The sequence below is a fragment of the Bombina bombina genome, unplaced genomic scaffold (assembly GCF_027579735.1).
Source record: "Bombina bombina isolate aBomBom1 unplaced genomic scaffold, aBomBom1.pri scaffold_570, whole genome shotgun sequence".
Taxonomy (NCBI): Eukaryota; Metazoa; Chordata; class Amphibia; order Anura; family Bombinatoridae; genus Bombina; species Bombina bombina.
In genome coordinates, this window is record NW_026510972.1 from 240,724 (window position 1) to 259,022 (window position 18,299).

Genomic DNA, 18,299 nt, shown 5'->3' on the forward strand with positions numbered 1-18,299 from the left:
ACAGCTTTTGTGGATGATAATACTGCCCTGAAGAGTTAAAAACACTCTCACTGTGCTTTGTGAAAAAACAGCATGTTTTGATTATGCTACAAAAGTAGAACTGGTAGTACTTGGAGCAGTAGATTGTAACTGAGAAATTTACTCAAGAGCTGATATAGAGAACTGTAGCCTCTTGGGCCTATGTTGCTCACAATAGTTTCTAAGTTATTATACTCATATATGTTATTTGTGATCTATATATGGTGAATAATATATATTGGAGCTATAAAATTTCCCTTGGACTTTACAATCAAAGACTGCTAATATATATTGGTACTAAAAGTATTGGTACTAACTATGGTGGCAGCTTACAAATGGTGGATACAACTATCCTACTGTTTATGGTTATTAATTTGCACCTCCAAACAGTGGGAAATAAGTCCTAAAACAGTATTATATAAAGATGTGATGTATTGTGTTGAGGCTATCCACTCTGTACAATATCACTGGTTATGATATAGCATACCTCAGTCTTATACCATAATGCTAGTGGAGTGCTACCATAGGTAATGATCTAAACACTGCAGGATGTGCAATAAATTTACTACAAGGACCAATATTAAATGATCACCTCTTGCTGCACACTGTAATTTGTTATATTGCATCTGTATGATATAAATGCAAGTTACTGAATTGTGTATTACCCACAAATAAAGAGTTGGTACTTTTATTTATGTAATATATAGATTATATTAATATATATAAAGCACTGTGTAGCCAAATATATTCAAAGTCTTAAATAAAAGGCTGGTTCTTTGAAGCGTTTTGATTAACTATTCAATCCTGTCAGTAAAGAACTAGCATCTAAGGCTGTGAACAGTGTCCACTAAATAAAACCTTTATCAAACTGATTGCTGAGTATCAAATACCTTATCAAAGTTAAATTGTAATGGATATCATATATATCGTAATGAAATTCAAACACTGAGCGTGCCTGCTTTGTAATAAGACCACCATGTAATTCAAATAACTATGGTTGGCGTTAGCACCAAGCTGAAACAACTTCTACTTCGTATACTACTTTTAAGTATTTAGCATGCTAGTATTTTAATTAATAACAACTAGTGAGGCAAGTTAAAAAATGAGGAGACCCCTGACGCGGCGTTTCACTAACGCTTCCTCAGAGGGGTTACGCGGGCCGACTAACATCCGGTATTATATATCCGGTGTTTTGCAGGATTCAGAGTCATGATTGGGCTGCAGGTTGCATTGTGCATTGGCTAGGGTTCATGTCAATCATCCCAGATGGGATGGGATATTTGCCGTGTGCGTAGCGAAATGGAAACAAAGTTACAATGCTTGTATGCAAAATGTCACTCACAATATTAGGCGGATACAAAGTTAGTTCATTGAAAGTGTAAGGATCATGTAAGTTATTGTACTATATCTGGATGTTAATAGATACACTTATATATATATATAGATAAAAATTGAAGTTGTTTGCCATAATGCCACTGTTGACATAAGAATTTAACATTCATCTCTAGTGTGTATATAGAATATGAAGATTTGGTCATGGAGGAGAAGATGTGTTGCCATGTTTTTTGAGTCTGGTGTGTACCTATCTCTTTTTCTCATTTGTCTGTATAGGAAGGGAGTGAGGTAGTGTAAGGTTGCATAAGTGTTTGATACGAGGTTGATAAGAGACCCTTATTTAAGGTTTCCCTGATGCAGATGCTTTCAAAATTAGTTAAGTTGCGCGTGAGTTGGGTCGTGTGCGGATTTCTCGTGAGAAAATCTAACATCTAAATGTAGCAAAACCAATTTTCATATGTGGGACCTAAGTGAGGGATAATCTCGATTTGAGATTTGGGTTTGCCGTTGTCTATGAGGATATGACAAGGGATAGATTTAGTTATGTGAGGTTGCAGTATTGCTTGCTCTGAGTGCTGAAAGGGGAAATCTGAGTTTTCTAAGATGGAGGTCAGGGAGGAGGGTATTGTGGATTTGCAGCTGTGTTTTTTAATTAATTTATCCCATAAGTGAAAAGTTTCTGTAATTATTGATGAAAGATGAGTTGGTAAGTTCCTTGATTTTGGGGAGAGCCAGCATCCACTATTTCCTGATTTCATTAGCAATCCGTTTCTTGTCTGGAGAATAGATAGTGACAAACGTCATCAGTTGTTTATCCACCCCCTTATGTTTTTCAATACCGCCATCTTCTAATGTCAGCTCTTGTCTGCACCTTTTGCGTTCCTTCCTCTTGTAACCACGTGCCAGGAATCTTGCTGTCAACTCATCTAGTTGTTGTGCACTTTTCTCCAGATCGGTGTTGTTCCTTATTACTCGTTGAAACTGTGCTTTGGGAATGTTTTGAATTAGAGGAGGAGGATGACTGCTACTCACATGAAGGATAGTGTTTCTGTTCGTTTCCTTGTGAAATAGGGTGGTACCCAAATGATCAAACTGTTTGAAAACCCTTGCATCAAGGAAATCATTAACCTTCTTACTGATGTTATATTGTAATCTGATTGTGCCTAGGATCCGATTTAGTTCTTCCACCCATAGTTGTAGAGATACCTCATCCCCTCTCCAAATTAGGAACAGATCATCAATGTATCGACAATAGTAAGAATACATAATAAAAGTTACGTTGGAAGTCTGTACCCAGGATAAGTTATTGTAATTTATTTAAGTGTACATGAATATATATAATTGCACAAGTGCATTTACTTCACTGTGTTATTAACATTCCTGGTTTAAATTTAAACAAACATTTATTATTCCAAAACACAGAAACAGTGAAAAAGAAAATATTCACTCCATCTTACAAACAAGCACTCTGTTTACAAACAATGCCATATCAAAGCTAATATTCCATTGTAAACAATTTTAATATGTTTTATACTTGAATTGAACTTAAGACAACAACTTTCTCATAAAATATTATGATGTACATATGTCACAAATATATCCACATATATACACTTCATACATATATACATAAGGTGTGCAGTGCAACAAACACATATATACATCCCAAGTGGCGCATTGTAGGCTCCTTTATCTAATAAGTTATTGCTAGTGAACTGAGCAGTATGTGGTAAAGAAGTGATTATATACAAATTATAACATTCTATAACAGTTAAATAGTTTTCAACAGATGTAAACTCTTCTTAGCTGCTTTTATAATAGAAACCACTGCTGGAAGATTGCCGTTTTCTCTCTTACTGGAATCCCATGCACTGAGGACTTCCTGAGTGATTTATTTATATGAGAAAACAAAAGACAGTATAGACAGGAGTAGTAGAGGAGGTGTAACATATCAGGTAGTGTTACTCTGTTACCTCTTTAAAAGGACATTTCACATAGAATTAGAAGTACTTTTTTTTAGTATATATGCTTTTGAAAAAAATAGTTTGTTAAAAGTTACTATTGGTACTAACAGAATGGTGTTTACTGTCCCTTTAAGAGACCTGTTAACCACAAAACAAGACTTGGGAAATATCAATATAGTTTACCAGTAAGGAAAAACATTCATAGGCCAGAGAAAAAAAAAGCTACTAGTCTTTTCAGTGTTGAACATAGACAAAAGCTTGTTTCCTTACTCATGTGCGGCATATGTTTACTAGAGCATACTAGTGTAAAAAGCCAAGTAAATTGGTCAATTTAGTCTCTAGTGTTCAGCAAATCTATGCCAACAAATAGCCACTCACTCCAAAAATTGGTGCATCTGCATTTGATGTCTGAAATATGTGTCTGCTGAACGTATGCAGTTATATATTTTAGTTTTTACACCTTCTGGTGCATACAACAAAACAACTACTTATGTTTCTAGAATCACAAATGTATAGGTTAAATGAGTTCAGTAACTAACCATAGAAATGTGAATAATTGGTTTGTACCTGTTTCAAGCCCTGGCACTTCGACTACCACAAACAAGTATTTGTTGCATTATTTTTTCCTGGTGGCTCTTAAAACTGTACTCTAGGAAATATTGAAAGTTTGAATTGAGCCATATGATATGTTTATAAATTTTAGGAACAGTCCAGTATTCTAAGGACCAAGCCATGCAATTTTTAGGAGTAGTAAAATTTTATAGAAATCATGGTTCCCATGACTTCACATGCACTGACTTTGTTATATTCCTTCTTGAGCATAATTGGTTAATCAGCTGCCCTATCATAATTTCTCATAATTGTAACCATCAAATCATTAATTATCACATAATTAATATTCTCTATTTAGAGCATAATATAAATAATATATAAAACAACACCTGCTTAAAGTGATAGTAAACTCTTCCCTTTATAAAAGTGACATTTTAGATGGAGTTTCATGTATCACTTTTAATGAAGTTGCGCTATAACTTAATTTTTAATATGGATATGAAATTCAAATTCCCAGCACTCAAAGTAAATTTTTCTGTGAGCTAACGGTTTGAATTGTTCTCCAATCAGCAACAAACGTGCCATATTGGGAGGGTGCTGATTGTAAAACAATTCAAACTGTTAGCTCACAGAAAAAATTTACTTTGAGTGCTAGGAATTTGAATTTCATATCTATATTAAAAGTAAGTTATAGCGCAACTTCATTACAACTGATAAATGAAACTCCATCTAAAATATCACTAACATTCTGGATCTGATTTTATAAAGGGGACAGTTTACCATCACCTTAAACGTGAAGCTGGTTTATTTATTGTACTGTGCAATATATGTGTGTATAAATACAGACAGACAGATAGATAGACAGACAAAAGGGTGGAAGATAGATAAATCACTCAGGGATTTATAATACAAACCTTTATCGTAACCATATTCTGTTTAGAACTGCACAAAAAAGCTACATATCACATTTATGCATGACTGAATCTATTATTGCTTCATCTACATGGTATTTATATCATTTATAATGTTTTTGATCTGATGGAAATAGTTTCCAGTGGTATTGGCATCTCTTATGGTTTGTTTTTCTGAGTTTTGGAGAATAAAGGAGGACAAAGAAGAGTTCAATTGTTGCATGCTGTTTTTTTAGTTTACACCCCTTGTCACCAAGAGCACAAAATAATGTCCTTCAGAGTCTTCCTCAGCTCCTGACTTCTGAAAGCATAAACAAGTGGATCAATGACAGAGTTAAAAATAATAAGAATGAGGTAGAAGTGAAAGTATCTGAAGTAAGAGTTGCAGATAGGGTTCTTTGGGCAGGACACAAACAGGGTGAGGTGGAGGAAGAGGGGTCCCCAACAAAGGAAGAAGATTCCCAATAGCATTGTGAGGGTGATAGCTCCCTTCATGTTTGCACTGGCCAGGTGTGGATTGATCCTACTCCTTTTACCCTTTTGCAAAGCAGAAATGCTACGTGCATGACGTCTTGCCAAAAGAAACATGTGGATATACAAGGCCACCATCAAAGCCAGCATGAAAAGAAAGAAAACAATGAGACAAAGCACTACTGCGTCGCTTTCATGATAGATAATGAAGATGATGCTACAGACTGTACTGGCCAGCCAGATGCTAGCTATAGCAATTCCTGCACTTCTTAAAGTCATAATGCTGTGGTATCTCAAGGCATAGAAGATGGTTATATAACGGTCCACTGCAATAGCCCCAAGAAAAGAAAGGGATGTCACCAGTGAGCAGCAGATCATCATGTCAAAAATGTTGTCCATCTGTTTGAGCATATGTTGCTCGACTTTCAGAAGTCCATGGTTTAAGAGGACCATGATTAAAGTCTCTCCAAGGTGACTGATGCTAACAAGCATGTCAGACACAGCTAGGCAGCAAATGAAGTAATACATAGGGGAGTGCAAATTGTGATTCTTCATAATAGCTACTACCACCATGATGTTCTCTAGCAAGCTGAACACACAAAGGGTCAGGAAGAGCTCTTCTGGAATTTCCACATAGTTATTTGTTTGGTTGGGCTGTTGTGTAGGAAGGCTGTTGTTGGAGAAGTTGACATTTGAATTTGGGATCCCCAGGGTCATTCTGAAGATTGGACTGAAAAACAGAGAAAAATAAAAACTAATAACAATTTCTATTATTCTTCATATCACATGTGACAAAAACATGACATTGAAACTTCTCTGACATAGTTACTAAGTAAAATGTGGGGACTTGCATGTTAGGTGCACTGAACAGGTAGATCTATAAGTTTATACCAGTAAAGTTTGAGATAATTTCATGATTATTATTACCAACCGTTTGTTTAAAAATAGTCAGAAGTAGCTATTTTCCAATAACCAAGGGCTTGTGCCCTTCGGATATTTTCATAGCCGGATTGATTCCTGTAAAAGATCCCCACACTTAGATCTCTGCAAATCCAGATCTTAGAGTGGGGATTTTTACAAGAATCAATCCGGCTATGAAAATATACAAAGGGCACGAGCCGCTACTTACTTCCACATTCAGATCCAAATGTGCATCCCTAGTATATATTGTATCTCAATTATGGTACAAAATAAAATAGGTGTTTTTGATGAGTAGTGACGTGGGCTAGATTAAGAGTGGAGAGCTATTCAGTGTTCCCGCTTGCGCGTTAACTTTGCTAGGCTGAGGCTTTTTTGCACAAGTCAGGTTGCGTTCGTATTATGAGTTGAAAGTAAAAAGTCTGCATTTATTTAAGTGTGCTAAAGCTGACATATTTCACATTCCAATGTTCTTCACATAGAAGTTCTATTTATTCTTAAATATATATTTCTCTATATATATGATTATTTTTTTGTGAAATATCTAGCTATATATATATATATATATATATATATATATATATAGCAGCAAATGATTCCACGCACTCACTGGACTTCTGACAACAAATGCAAATTTTATTATAGTAACGTTTCTGGACTAGTAGTGTCCCTTCTTCAGAAGAAGAAGGGACACTACTAGTCCCGAAACGTTACTATAATAAAATTTGCATTTGTTGTCAGAAGTCCAGTGAGTGCGTGGAATCATTTGCTGCTACATACTACTGAGAGCACCCTGGCAGTTGTGGAGAGGTGGTGAGAATGCAGATACTGAACTTTGCCTTTATATATATATATATATATATATATATAGATATGATTATATTTATGTATTGATATATACAGATTTATATAGGAATATCTATTTAAAAATACTTAGAACATATTCCCCTATGTGAAGAACATTGGAATGTGAAATATTTACAGTAAATACACAGTTAAACATTTTATTAAATATGAATATTGAATAAATATGATTTGTCATGTTTTCAGCTACTTGACTGCAAAGGGCTCCAATGCACTTATATGTATACAGGTATATATGTCTATATATGTATACACATGTTAGGAGTAGATATATATCAAGCTATACTTGACTACAAAGGGCCTATATACACGTATACATATTAAGGCATGTGTATGTATCTCTATGTTAAAGCCCTTTGCATGCTTTTTTTTTCTAACACCTGAGACCTCATATCTTTGAGCCCTTATAAATTTTTAATGCAATTTTATATATATATATATATATATATATATATATATATATATATACAACAGCCAGTGTTATTATAAGTGTAACTGTACTATTAAATGTATTTTTTATGTTTTGTGTGCAACTTTTTTGTCTCACGTAGCAGTTAAACAGAGCTCTGAAGTTGTGCTAAACCGACGCTCTTTAAATCCGATTGTACTTAAGCAAACTCGTTTCTTTTTGACTCACAATACGCACAATATTTGTTGCTCGCAAAGAGCTGCAAAATATCCCTTAAAGCTTGCATGCTACAGTTAGCATGCCACTCGTAATTTAGCCCTGTATATCAAATTATTACAATATAAATTAAATTAAAACTTTTTTAAAATTTATAAAAATGTAAGGATTAATTTATGTTTAGTGTCATCCAAGTTACGTATTATTTTTCAGAGGATAATATACTAAGGACTGCATAACTATGGGAGAGAGAGACATACTGTATACTGTGCATATATATAAGTGTGTGTGTCTATGTATAGAGAAATATACTATGTATTACATTAATATTTGAACCATTATGACATATATTGTGACCCCTTTTTTGTCCCAATATATGCCTATGTATATGCACACCCCATCATTATTAAAGGCACATAAAATTAAAAAAAAAAATCATGATTCGGATAGAGCATACAATTTTAAACAACTTTCCAATTTACTTATTTTTTCTCATTTGCTTTGTTCCCTTGGTATCCTTTGTTGAAAAGAATAACTAGGTAGGCTCAGGAGCTGGGAGCTAGCTTCTGATTGGTGGATGCTTGTTTATGCCTGTTGTCATTGGCTTACATATGTGCTCAGCTAGCTCTCAGTAGTGCATTGCTGCTCCTCCAATAAAGGATACAAAGAAAATGAAGCAAAATTGATAATAGAAGTAAAATTAAACAATATTTAAAATTGTATGCTGTATTTGAATCTTTCATCTTAACTGTACTGCCCATCAGTGACAGCAAAACCACTAACGTCTCTTAGTGAATTAAAAACATGACTGCGATAGTATGGGTTAGCATGTGGTGCTATAAGTTCAACATGGTTGGGAGGATCGGGTCAAAATCAGTATTTATTGTGATGCATGGGTCGAGGGGTAAGAGAATAATATATAAGGAAAACATTAGTACCCATACAATGTTATGTTAATGTTTGCTAATCATTTATATTGTATCCATCCGCAATGAGCATAACACTTTACCAGGGAAGTCATTATGGGAAGGCATTTGTGCAAGTATATCGTGTCTTAGCAAGAAATTGTGATGTTAGGTGATGTGTGCCACTTACTTTCTAATTACAGGTGTACCTCAGAAATATTGTGGGTTTAGTTCCAGACCACCATGCAATAAAGTGAGTCACACTAATTTTTTTGTTTCCCAATGCATATAAAAGTTATATTTACACTATACTGTAGTCTATTAAGTGTGCAATTGCATTAGGTCTCAATAAACCATGTACATAACTTAATTAAAAAAATACTTTATTGCTAAAAAAAAATGCTAACCATCATCTGAGCCTTTAGTGAGTCATAATCTTTTTGCTGGTGGTGTGTATATATAGGTGTGTATATATGTGTATCCATATGTTTATATGTGTAAATACATTGGCAAAGAATGGCGCTGATAGACTTACTCAACACAGGGTTGCCACAAACCTTCAATTTGTAAAAAGAGCGATATCTGCGAAGCGCAATAAAATGAGGTATGCCTGTACTTGTCACCTATTTACATTGTAATGTTTTTTGTTTTTTTCCACCAGGATTTTGATCACATCATCGATGAGCAGAAATTGTTTGCAATGGGCTGCCATATTAAGTGACTGTCACAAAAATGGCAGCTTGATTATGTCTTTTAAAATGGATTCCATCAACCTAAATGAAGTTCCACGCGGGACAATACAGGAAAGCAATAATAGTTTTAGTTTAAATTCAAGTAGGCAGTATAAATTAAACACTGGTTTTCAAATGCACCTTACTACTGAACTATGTACAATAGCTTTAAATAACACTTATGACAGTTTGTAATTTTTATTTTTAAAATTTGCATCACAGATCTCAGATAAAAAAATGTCCTAAAGTTACAAAGCGATTTACAGAACATTTTGTTCATAGTTTAAGTACAAATAATACACAGAGGTTATGTTTTTTTTTAATTTTTTTAAACTTTTATTTATAACCAATAAAGGGTGCAAAGTTACAAGTTGCATCATCAGCCTGCCTCGCAGGGTGAGCCAAGAAAGAAGCAGATATAACAATACAGGCAGCTGCGATTTCATGCAATAACAAATATGTAGCTTTCAAATTTACCATAGGTCAACCATGTTATTTCATACAGTAACAAACATGTAACTTAAAAATTAACCATAGTTCAATCTAATAGATATGGGTTTGCACCACAATATTGGGGTTTTAATATTATTAACAAACAACCAAACAAACATAAAACAGGGGAGACAGAAAGGGAATAAGGGGGGGGATGTCAGGGGAGAAGGACGGGTAGAGTGGTAAGGAATGGGGGGGGGGAACACAACAAGTGTATACAGTCATATAAATATCATACCTGCGTGCCTCGCATAATAATCCATAGCACAGCGTGTTAACATTAGTACAAAATTAGGTCAGTAATAGTGTTGGACCATTTGTATTGGTGAAGACTTTTTAAGTTTATGAGATATCAACATATTGGTCATGAGAGACGATAGAAGAGAAGTGTATGTACTTCAGGAGAGTGGGTATTAACAAAATAAAATAACATTCTAAAATTTCCTAACATTAGAACAGTAAGCACACAACTAAGAGGATGTAACTCTTGTAATTCAAACATGCAGTTGTGCAGTTCTCAGATAACAACAGAGGTTCCACTGATAAGCCATATGGGGCCAATGGGAACGGGAGGGTCGGTAATAAAAGCTACTGGGAGAGCTGCAGGTATATGATAAGGAAACTTGATGTATATGTTGACATTTTTGGACAGAATATAGAGTTGGCATTTAATAAAGGAAAGGGCTGGGCCCATAGAAACATCAGAACAGTAACGTGCTGCAGTCGTGTAGGGGTTGATTTTATTCAGCCGCTATAATGAATATAGCGGCATGTGTCACTCTGCCCTGATACGATACTAGTGTTCATGGGAGACGTTAAGAGGGAAGTGTATGTATCTCAAGAGAGTAGGTATTAACAAACTACAATAACATTCCAGGATTTCCAAATATTAAAACAGCAAGTAAGCTATTAAGAAAACTGCAGGTATACAGTGAGGAAACTTGATAAGCATGCTGACATAGTTGGACAGAATATAGGGTAGACACTTATATGTAATGACAAGGGCAAGGGTTAAGCCCACAGAACCTTAAAGCAGTAACGTGCTGCAATCGTGTAGGGGTTAAATTTATTCAGAATAATGTAGCAACATGTGTCACCAAACTCTGATATGATATTAATGATAATATCTACATTGTTAGTCTAGTCTTAAAAATATTGCGATGGTTTATAAAATGAAAACAAATTGCCAAATCCCAATTTGGTGCAAATGCTTCTGCTAAGTTAGAGGGCAGTGTAGAGATTCAGTGCATGTCTAGTCATGAATGGCCAGGCTTTAATAGTTTACAACCTAAGTAATGTATCTGTTAAGCAGGGATTCGTGCAAGTTGGTATATTTCAGCAAGGTTACTAAGTAAAATCAAAATCAAAGGCCACTCTAATTTTATGTGTTTCTAATCATGGTACTTTCTAAAATGTATAAACATACACTGGCAAATAGTAATTGTGCGTAAGTGTCATAGAGGTCGACATGTGTGCAGGGCCGTCTTTAATATTGATTGGACCATGGACAAAAATTTTCTTGGCCCCCCCACCCCATGCAATTTCGCTCTCCACCCCAACATCCCAAAAAACAACTAAATCAATTTTTTTTTTATTATTAGCCCAGCGGTGGATCATCCACTGCTGGGCTAATCATTTAAAAAAAAAATTGCAATATGTGAAACTGGACCTAAGCCGTATTAATAAGTAAATAAATATATAAATTCCTCCACTGTGGATTCATTTAATATTCTTTTGAATGTGATTCTGGTGTGAGGTTAGCTGGTTAAAGAGATTTAGGGCAGCCAACAGGAGCAAAGCAAGGTAAAGGAGGAAGCATGGAGGTGCAGACAAATATAAGTTTACTGACTGGAACAGCAGAACTACTATGGGAAGCTGTAAAATCTGAGACAGAGAAAAAATAAAAACTATAAAAATAAACCTTACATTAATGTGTGAAGTATCAGCATGACGCTATACATCAGCCACACCAGCACATGTCGCTTCTTTGCTAGGAACAAATTCCCTCTCACCCTGAACTAGACAATGCTGCATGGGGAGGGGCGTGTGTGCACTCACTTATTCTTCCCACTGACACCTTTCTACAAAGCACTATTCCCCTAACAAACTTCAGTTAGTTGATCTTAGGGCCACAGCAGAAAGAGCAGGGCTAAGGGGACCAGTAGACTGGATGCTGTCTGTCCAAGGCTGCATGGATACAGTGTGAGATGAGTCACACAGCCTCAAGACTGAAGAAAGCAGTGTATGCAGCTGCACAGATGCTCAAATCCTCATGTGCCTGCCGCTCCAGCTTTCTGCTGCATGCGCCTACAGTCAGCCCTACCCAGAAACAATTACCACCACCAGAGCAGTTACCTGGTAACAGTGGTAACCCCAGTAGGACCTTTTCTGATGCAGTGGGAAATGGCTGGATGCCGAGTTAGGGCTTTGCATTCAGTGCTGCACAGTGCACATCTAAAACAGCACATGGCACTAGCTTGGCATGTCACATGACACCGGCACGGTCTGGCACAGTTTTTAAAAAAAAATATAAGCAGAGTATTTTGAACTGTGACAGTATTAGGACTGAATGTGTGTGTTCCCCATGTCACATCAGCAGTCTGGTATGAACCATACCAAAAAAAAATAATTTTTTTTTTTTTTTTTTTTTTTTTTAGGACTCTTGGGCCCCTCAACAGAAACTGGGCCCAGGGCAGCTGCCCCTTTTGCCCTGTGTTAAAGACGGTCCTGCATGTGTGTCTGAATTCAACACCCCAGATCACCCAGGGTAGTGTTCCGTTAAGTGTGAAGCAGACAAATTGCATCAGAGATAAAATAAAGTAAAACTGCATACAGAGCATTTCCTCTCAAGCAGGGGGCGAGAAAAGAAAAGTGTAAATGCAGACACAGGCAAATTAGACAAATGTCTGTTAAACCTAGTATACAAGTCTCCACATTTAACCCATCAGATGTATATAGGAGATAGCAAAGCATATAGTTAAAGTCTAACCGACCCCTTCACGGGTCATTCCATAATCATTGTCCAGATTGTTTTGGCTTTGCAGGCTCCATTGTGATTCTGGGCTTTTGAAGATATCTCTGGCTGGGTTCAGTCCTTCCCTTTCCCCTGAAGTACCGATATGCGTTATTGCTGTGTGGTTCACGTGGGATGCTGGCAGGAGCAAGTCAGAGCCAAAGATCATCTGCCTTAGAATGCCAGTGGGGAAATCTGCAGCGGCTCGGTGCGCATCAAACTTAAAGGCAAGTGTCCGGGGAGAACTAGGCACGACCAGTGGCACAGCGGCAATTTGTCCCGCAAGTCGGGCCAGGGGGGTGCTCTCCCGTGAAGTTCAGTGTCTAGCAGTTCCTACAAGGATGCTCCTCATCACATACGGTGAATACATCAGAGGCATATCTTCTCCCTCCTGTCGCATCTGGGAGTGATCTAAGGCAGTAGCGGGTGAGTCGTCCCTTGTGGCAATTCCATGCAGATGAGTGCGGGGTAGGGTGCAGGAATCGCGGTCTGGAGAGTAGGCCTCTATGTGTACCTGCTCCTTGTTTGTGAGATTAGGTTTCACAGTGGCAAGTATTACTTTGTGTAGCCTGTCAAAACTCAGAAGTAAGCGATCCAATGATGGCTGGAAAGCTGCAAGTATCTGCACAGCCAGATCACCCTTCGATTCCATTTCCTTGTGACAATGGGCCTGCAGTTCAATATACACTAAGTCCCTCGTGGGATCCCTATTGGGGTTTAGTTCAGTCAAATGACTTCCGTGAGAGAGAAGATTGGGGTATCTCTATCTGCTTAATATTCCCGGACAGCTTTCCTGTCAAGGGAGATGCAGATGGCATAGAATGATGGCAGTATAATGTAGATTAGAAAGAGAGTTCTTCAGAGCAACAGAGGCTCGCAGCCATCTTCTAGAGCCGCCCACCGGAAGTCCACAGAGGTTATGTTTTATTACATTTAACCTGTTTCTTAGGTGATCTTACAATATATTTTTGTATGTGATGTAATTATAATAAATGTAATTGTAACAAAACTACTAAAGAACTTATCAAGTGAGCAGATAGGCCTTGTGAGTAATTTAGATATATTACTTGTTTATTGTCATTGTTTATATCTACAGTATATAGCTTTGGGTTTGAGGAACCTTAGTTGCCTGCACCTAACACAGTCATGGCTGGCAGCTGGTTATACTTACCCGCATGTCCCTTACCATCGCTGCCATGTTCCCTCATGTGGGTTTCTTGTGTGCATGTGGCCACAGTTGTCTGGAACTTAAAGTTCATGATGACAAATTTAGATAATGCTACAAGGGAGCAAGCATGCACTTAAAGGGATACTAAACTCAAATATTTCCTTTAATGATTCAAGCATGCGATTGTAAGCAACTTTCTAATTTACTCCTATTATCAATTTTTCTTTGTTCTCTTGCTATCCAGGGTGCTGAACCTAAAAAAGGCCAGCTACTAAGAGAAAATTTTAAATAAGAGTAAATTGGAAAGTTGCTTAAAATTGCATGCTCTATCTGAATCATGAAATACAACACAATGATTCTATCTGAATCATGAAATACAACATTTGGGTTGTGTCCCTTTAATCTTTGTCTTAAATGTTCTAACAAACCTCCAAAATCCTTCTGTGTTCTGTGTTCTTTAGCTTTAGCTGTTCTTGTGGAATCACATTGGGTTTACTCTCTTGCCAGGCTTCATATTTTCTTGTGCAAGTTCTTCTGCCAAGTTTCCATTTCAGCTCTTAGTTAAATTTTCAGAGTGTCAGCTATTCTACCGAGCCTTAGAGTGCCATCTCTTCTGCCAAGCTTCAGACTGCTATCTCTTCTGTCAAACATCAGAGCATCTGCTTATCTGCCAAACATCAAGTTGTGAGTGTCTGCTTTTCTGTCAACCTTCAAAGCATTGCTCTTCTGTCAAGTTTCAAAGATCCACCTTATCTGCCAAGCTTCAAGTTGTTACTGTCAGTTCTTCTGTTAAGCCTCATCACATCAACTCATACTCCAAGCATCAAATAGTGAGTGTTAGCTATAGTGCTTAGCTTTATAGCATCAACCTGGCTGGTAAGCTCTTTTTTCAATATGCAACCTTATCTGCACATCTTTGAGTAATGTGTATTGGCATTTCTGTCAAGCTACAGCGCTTAAAGGGCCATAATACCCAAATGTTTAAACACTTAAAACTTCAAGCCTCAACTTATTTGACAAACTTCATGTTGTGAGTATCTGTAAGTATCTGCCCTTCTGTCACATTTCAGAGAGTAAGTTATTTTGTTAAGCTTCAGATAATTAACTTATTTGCTAATGTTTGGGCATTGTGTCTGTTCTTCTCCAATTATTTGTTTGTTTGTTTATATTCAACCAAAATATCAGAATTTTCCAATATTGTACATTTCCATACTTAAATAATGTTAAAAATGTATTGTAATCAATTAGTCAATTTAATATTGCACTTAAACATATTTAGTATCCAAAGAAACCTTATAATCATGAGCAGAAGCTAACAGCTAATAATAATCATACATGTTCCACAAAAACTACTTATGATCATTTAAAATATATAAATAAAAATATATTTTATATTTTTGCTCTCAAATAATCATTAAAACAACAAAACTAAGAATGATATAAAAATACATAATGTGGCTACAATTCATTATCCTCTAACCTACATTTAATACTAAAAGACATTATATTTTAGTAATAGTATGTGTATGCAAACAGTTCTCATAATTTTGCTCTTAATTTTTTTTAAACAAGTAATTTTTATAATTTTGATAGTGCAGGATGTTTTTTTATGTTATGTGGTGTCATGATTTTAGAACTAATTAGATGTCCTATGTAATGTCATTATTTATGCAGTCAATAGTGTCAGAAAAAAAAACATTTTGGGGTGATAGATTTTAAGGGACACTCAAGTCAAAATTACATTTTCATGATTCAGATAGAGGAGCAACTTTCCAATTTACTTCCATTAACCCCTTAATGACCAAGGACGTACGCCACACGTCCTCAAAAAAAATACAGTTAATGACCGAGGACGTGTGGCGTACGTCCTTGGTCTGGAAAGCAGCTGGAAGCGATCCTGCTCGCTTCCAGCTGCTTTCCGGTTATTGCAGTGATGCCTCGATATGGAGGCATCCTGCAATAACCCCCCTTGGCCATCCGATGCAGAGAGAGCCACTCTGTGGCCCTCTCTGCACCGGACATCGGTGGCCGGTATCGTGGTGGGTGGGAGCAAGTCTGGGCGGCGGGTGGGCGGCCATCGATGTGATCAATGAAGAGAAGGGGGGCGGGATCGGGGGCGGAAGCATCGGGAGCGCGCACGGGAGCGCGCGCGTGCACGGGGGGCGGCGGGGGGGGCGCGTGACGGGGGCGGGAGCGGGAGGGAACCGCTACACTACGGAAAAGTTGTGTGTGAAATGTTAAAATAAAAAATAAAATAAATGCCACAAATAAACATCTAAGGGATCTGGAAGGGGTGGGGGGATGGTCTTGGGGGGGGGGAAAGCTACACTACAGAAAAGGGATTTTTTTTTTTAAAAAAAGGCACATTTGTTACTAAACTGGGTACTGGCAGACAGCTGCCAGTACCCAAGATGGCGCCCATTAAGGCAGAGGGGGAGGGTTAGGGAGCTGTTTGGTGGGGGATCAGTGAGGTTGGGGACTAAGGGGGGATCCTACACAGCAGCATATGTAAATATGCCCAAAAAAAACAAAAAAAAAGCCCAAGTATAGCTTTTATTTTAGTACTGGCAGAGTTTCTGCCAGTACTTAAGATGGCGGGGACAATTGTGGGGTGGGGGAGGGAAGAGAGCTGTTTGGGAGGGATCAGGGGGTCTCATGTTTCAGGTGGGAGGCTGAGCTCTACACTAAAGCTAAAATTAACCCAGCAAGCTACATAATTAACCCCTTCACTGCTAGCCATAATACACGTGTGAAATGCAGCGGCATTTGGCGGCCTTCTAATTACCAAAAAGCAACGCCAAAGCCATATATGTCTGCTATTTCTGAACAAAGGGGATCCCAGAGAAGCATTTACAACCATTTGTGCCATAATTGCACAAGCTGTTTGTAAATGATTTCAGTGAGAAACCTAAAATTGTGAAAAATTTAACGTTTTTTTTAATTTGATCGCATTTGGCGGCGAAATGGTGGCATGAAATATACCAAAATTGGCCTAGATCAATACTTGGGGTTGTCTACTACACTACACTAAAGCTAAAAGTATCCCTAAAAGCTCCCTACATGCTCCATAATTAACCCCTTCACTGCTGGGCATGATACACGTGTAGTGCGCAGTGGCATTTAGCAGCCTTCTAATTACTAAAAAGCAACGCCAAAGCCATATATGTCTGCTATTTCTGAACAAAGGGGATCCCAGAGAAGCATTTACAACCATTTAAGCCATAATTGCACAAGCTGTTTGTAAATAATTTCAGTGAGAAACCAAAAGTTTGTGAAAAAATTAGTAAAAAAGTGAACGATTTTTTGTATTTAATCGCATTTGGCGGTGAAATGGTGGCATGAAATATACCAAAATGGGCCTAGATTAATACTTTGGGATGTCTACTAAAAAAATATATATACATGTCAATGGATATTCAGAGATTCCTGAAAGATATTAGTGTTCTAATGTAACTAGCGCTAATTTTGAAAAATAATGGTTTGGAAATAGCAAAGTGCTACTTGTATTTATGGCCCTATAACTTACAAAAAAAGCAAAGAACATGTAAACATTGGGTATTTCTAAACTCAGGACAAAATGTAGAAACTATTTAGCATGGGTGTTTTTTGGTGGTTGTAGATGTGTAACAGATTTTGGGGGTCAAAGTTAGAAAAAGTGTGTTTTTTTCAATTTTTTCCTCATATTTTATAATTTTTTTTATAGTAAATTATAAGATATGATGAAAATAATGGTATCTTTAGAAAGTCCATTTAATGGCGAGAAAAACGGTATATAATATGTGTGGGTACAGTAAATGAGTAAGAGGAAAATTACAGCTAAACACAAACACCGCAGAAATGTAAAAATAGCCTTGGTCCCAAACGGACAGAAAATGGAAAAGTGCTGTGGTCATTAAGGGGTTAACAAATTGTGCACAGTCTTTTTATATTTACACTTTTTCAGTCACTAGCTCCTGCTAAAAATTTGCAAGAATTCACAGAATATGTGTATACACATTTGTGATTGGCTGATGACTGTCACATGATACAGGGGGAGTGGAAATATACATAACTTTAAAATTTTTCTGAAAAAATCTATTACTCATTGTCTTTTTTATGCATTTGTTGATTATGCAAGTCTACTATATTTAATGGTGCTTTAAATTTAGCATTTCATGACATTTCAACATTTGAATGACAACTTAAACCCTGGCACTAACGCTATTAACAAACGTTTTTGCTATGTGTATAATAAATTTGAGTTTGCCATTCAAAATGTTAGTGTCAACTATGGTTCTGCTTCAAAATGTAAGGAGCAGACTTATGTAGATTAACTAAATAAGTTATGAAAGT

The 18,299-nt window shown here is 36.8% G+C and overlaps 1 protein-coding gene across 1 annotated transcript in view; it reads right to left on the reverse strand.

Annotated features, from left to right (window-relative positions):
• Nucleotides 1–4,569: 4,569 nt before the first annotated feature.
• The window catches only part of LOC128643551 (melanocyte-stimulating hormone receptor-like), a 67,520-nt gene continuing 53,790 nt past the window's right edge, over nt 4,570–18,299 (reverse strand). The window contains exon 2 of the mRNA XM_053696392.1: nt 4,570–5,981. Within this exon, the coding sequence (XP_053552367.1) occupies nt 5,030–5,968 (939 nt within the window). The 5' untranslated portion in view covers nt 5,969–5,981 and the 3' untranslated portion in view covers nt 4,570–5,029. The remainder of the gene's footprint in view (nt 5,982–18,299) is intronic.